Source organism: Juglans regia, chromosome 15, assembly GCF_001411555.2.
Source record: "Juglans regia cultivar Chandler chromosome 15, Walnut 2.0, whole genome shotgun sequence".
Taxonomy (NCBI): Eukaryota; Viridiplantae; Streptophyta; class Magnoliopsida; order Fagales; family Juglandaceae; genus Juglans; species Juglans regia.
In genome coordinates this window covers 8069707-8073870 of record NC_049915.1, presented here as the reverse complement: position 1 = coordinate 8073870, position 4164 = coordinate 8069707, and the positions used below count along the sequence as shown (strand labels likewise).

General features: G+C 37.5%; 1 protein-coding gene across 1 annotated transcript; it reads right to left on the bottom strand.

The window, feature by feature from the left end:
* Positions 1-2012: 2012 nt before the first annotated feature.
* Positions 2013-3343, bottom strand: LOC108991634 (protein FAR1-RELATED SEQUENCE 5-like). Its single transcript, XM_018965966.1, has 2 exons — positions 3270-3343; positions 2013-3159 (listed from the first exon to the last, which is right to left on the bottom strand). The coding sequence occupies exons 1-2, from the start codon at positions 3341-3343 to the stop codon at positions 2013-2015; spliced, it is 1221 nt and encodes a 406-aa protein (XP_018821511.1).
* Positions 3344-4164: the final 821 nt, after the last annotated feature.

Sequence of the window (4164 nt, the reverse complement as noted above, 5' to 3'; positions counted from 1 at the left end):
AGTTTATTCTGTGAAGTTATCCTCTAATTTTTGTTCAATATATTCTCTGGATTTTGATCCTCACCCCAGCTTCTGTTTGTTTGTTCTCCTGTCTATTGTCTGTCTATTGTAATGTTGACAATTATTCTGGAATTTCAACTCTGTCCTTCTGTTATTTTACTTATTCAAATGAACAAAAATTCTGGCAGCTTAGATTACAGAAGTTGGGGTTTTTTTTTCTCCTTCTAATGCTATGGTAGTCTAGGTATAACTACAGCAGGCAGTGACACCATTGGTTTCAGTGACCCTTAAGTTTTCAGAAATATGTATCTTTTGATATGTGTGTCTTTCCCCTGTGCTTATTGTTGAATGTTAGAATGTCGTCATCAACTCTATCTTCTTCATCCCTTGGTATACGTACTTGTCAACCATTGTGCTTCTGCGATCTTCAAGCTACATTTAGATACTCAAATACTCTCAAAAATCCAAGACAACCATTCTTTGGGTGTCCAAATTATAACACGAAGGTAACTACATCACTTGTAATGTAACATGTTTAATAAATTGTTTGCAAATTAAAAACATCTAACATTTTTTTATAAATGCCTACACAATATCAGGGATTACCATATTGCAAGTTTTTCAAGTGGGTAGATGGTGATCAATACATGCAGCTGGAATTACAAGAAAGAAAAAATGAACTATTAAGGAAGGAGAAAGAGGTCGATGAGAGACTTCGCGATATTGAGAAGAGGGAGATTGAGCTCCATAAGAGGGAGGATGAGATTGAGAAGAGAGAGATGGTGCAAGATGGTCGAGATGAGGAGTTTTTGAAGAAGGAGTTGATGCTCTTTGAGAAAGAAGCTAGAATAACACGTTCATGGACGCTTCTTCGGGTGTCTTGGGCTTTTGTAGTTTTTGTTTGTTGTTGTTTAGTGAGTTGGTAGTGGTTGTTTGTTGTTTCTTAGTTTGAATGTGTAATTTAAGTGTTACAAGTCATTTTGGTTGTTTAGTCCAAGTGCGATATGATATCTATGTAAATTCAACAATTGCCATTTTGCCTCTGTAAAATTCAGCAAGTGCCATGTTACATTTGAGTATGGTTGTTTAGAACAAGATCATGCATGTAAAATTCTTCAGAGCTATGTGGACTTTGTAGTAGCAAACAAGCATCTTCAGAGCTATTTCTTGCTTCAGAACAGGATCTGCCCCGCACACCATCTCACATTGTTGATTTTCTCTTCAATTTCCAAACTCTTCAACTAAACAAACGGCATCCCAGATAATACCATCAGGATCTACACCGCACACAGACAGACAACCCAAATGCACTAGTACTGAAAACAGAAATAAATGCACCATAGATCCCATATCCCAAATTATGAAACATTGAGTACAAATCAATTCTCAGGCTCATGACTATGGAACTCGATCTAATATTGGAATTGAGGAAGAAAAAATGAAACTAAAATCCAACTGCTCTAACTCATCAAGATGCTAAACAACCAAGGAAGAATTGATGCTAAACAACCAATACAGCTGCCAAGTAATCACCAACAAGCACCAAGATGCTAAACATACATAGTACAGCTGCATGACTACGTTTGGATTTAAGTAACATCACCAAAATCAGAAGTATGTTTACAACATCACCAACAGGACACTATGATGTTTACAACAGGACACTATGATGTTCTCGTACTGTCAAACTGGTCGACAAACTCCTTCAAGTTTGTCCTCGCATGAACATAACCATCAAAAAAAGTATTCATATTTTTACTGCGCTGGGTTGTACTCATTCCAGCCCAGAAGTGCTCTTTTAAGAATACCGGTACCCAATGCCGACGCTCATCATATAAACTTTTCAACCAGACATTCTCATGTAAATCATATGTGTTAAGTAACCCATCCCAACATTTCTCAAACTCCTCAATTGTTTGAGTGTCGTACACACATTTCATTAGGTGACCTTTTAGTCCACTTTTATAGGCAGCATATGACCCAAGCTTCTCGGAAACTTTCTTCAATATATGTCATAAACAGAATCTATGCCGACTTTCTGGAAAGACATTAGCAATTGCGTTTTTCATTGCTCTATCTTGATCAGTAATAATAGCTTTTGGAGGTATACCATCCATACACTGCAACCATGTCTGGAATAACCATGTAAAGGTCTCTGTATCCTCACTTGAAATCAAACCCGCTCCCAAAATAATGGATTGTCCGTGGTGGTTTACACCAACAAATGGTGCAAACGACATCCCATATCTATTCATGAGGTATGCGGTGTCGAATGTGACGACATCACCAAAATACTGGTAGGCAGCCCTACTGCGTGGATCTGCCCAAAATACATTATTTAGCCTCCCATCATCACTTAAGTCCATCGACGCAAAAAAACCATTATTCTTGTACTGCATCCTTAAAAAATAATCTCGAAGTGCTTCAGCACCACCTGCACCAAGTCGTAGATGACGTGCCTTGTCTATATAATTACGACAATTATTTTCCAAAAACAGGAGGTTCTCGAAGCCACCTGCACCAACGACAAGAGATCCGAAACTCTTATTCATCCAGATCTCAGCCAAGTCGTTTGTATCTAGGACTCTTTTTACAATCTCACTCACTTCTCTGTTACAACGAAAGAAGCGAGATTTCTTTGGACTGAGGCCGTAATTATGTGTATTATGGATTGTTGTCAACCGCATCTTTCCATCAACCTTTAAGGTATTAATCCTTGCCTTACAATCCGTATTTCCTGTCAGGCGTGGTGTTGCGACGTTCAAACCCTTAATCCGGGCCTTCCCTCCACGGGCACAACCAAGAGTGACATATCTGATACTTTGATCATCTCCCCTCTCACTCCTTTGTGTCATCACCCCAAACCCGCATTTCTTATCATAATCCTTATAATATATATGTAAATCTTCAAAAGAATTGAATTTCATCCCCAACCTTGGCTCCTCAATTATATCATCACCATCCGTTTGCACTAACTGTGGTGAACCGGAACCGGTAGTGCAATCGTCGGTTTCTCCTGATTCGGATCTATCCTCTTTACTTTCTTCATCAACAGTTGAGTTTGTACATGGCACTTTAGTTTCTCTACAATCGGGTCTATCCTTTGAACAACCCCTTGCGCTCGTTTTGGAGCTTGTAGCAATGTGAGGAGTCGGAGGTCTAATCCCATATTAAAATGGGTAACCAACATTCTGCTTAAAAAAAAATTACAAGAGCAATTAAACTCTAAAAACCCCCCACGTAACAAACAAGAAGACGTTGAAAACCACCTGAATGTTATTGGGATATTGGCTGCCATCTGGATATGGCAGAAAAGCTGGTGACCATGTAGGCACTGGTCCATAGTAACTGTGCATGTGATTTGGAAAGTTTGCTAAACCCGTCTGAGGGATGTCCTAACATAAAAATAATAATGATAATTAGGATGAGAAATATTGAGTAGACCATTTCCAATAAGTTTTTGAAATATGAAATAACATATTGAGGTAGGGGTGTTTGAGCGAGATGGTGTTAGCGAATGTGAGTGTTATTCCCCTTTTCCAATGCCCTGTACACATTGTTCAATATCCAAGGTTAGTCTTTGGGAAGAATACTAAGTGAATAAACAAGTGGAATGTCTTGAGCATGCATTTTTAATTAATCATACTAGACAATAATAATTATAGCTTTGCAATAAGGTATCAAAACTACAACTTTTGACTGCTAGGGTCCAAACAAATGTTTATTGTATATAGAAATCAAAGACCAAGTTTCAAGCCTCAATTCCACAACACTGTAAATTTGTATTTAGAGAGGCAGTCAATAATTTCTAAAAATAGGATACCATTAGCACCTCCTTTAAACAAAGATTGAAACTCTCATATCTTAAAAACATAACGCAACAGTCCTCAAAGAGTCCGTAAAACACTAATCTAAAAATAACTAAATCAGATACAAGCTTCATCTGATCAAAGCACAACTCTAGAATGAAAATTGTGAGAATGGTAACTGGAACGAAAAATAATAGACTACAAATGACTGCATCTATAACTTAGAGATAGCAATTAATTAAAATTGTATTGAGAGCTCAGTAGAAACAAGTTCGAATATTATGCGTTTTTTTTTTTTTTTTTTAACTCAGAAACATGAATTTCATTCACATGAGTATGCATTTCTACGGCATAA

Excerpts from the sequence above, each read along its gene's own strand:
- LOC108991634 (XM_018965966.1), bottom strand. The coding sequence starts at position 3,343 with ATGGACCAGTGCCTACATGGTCACCAGCTTTTCTGCCATATCCAGATG. Across the intron at positions 3,160-3,269 it reads AATATCCCAATAACATTCAG|ACCTCCGACTCCTCACATTG; the intron begins GTGGTTTTCAAC and ends ATATGGGATTAG.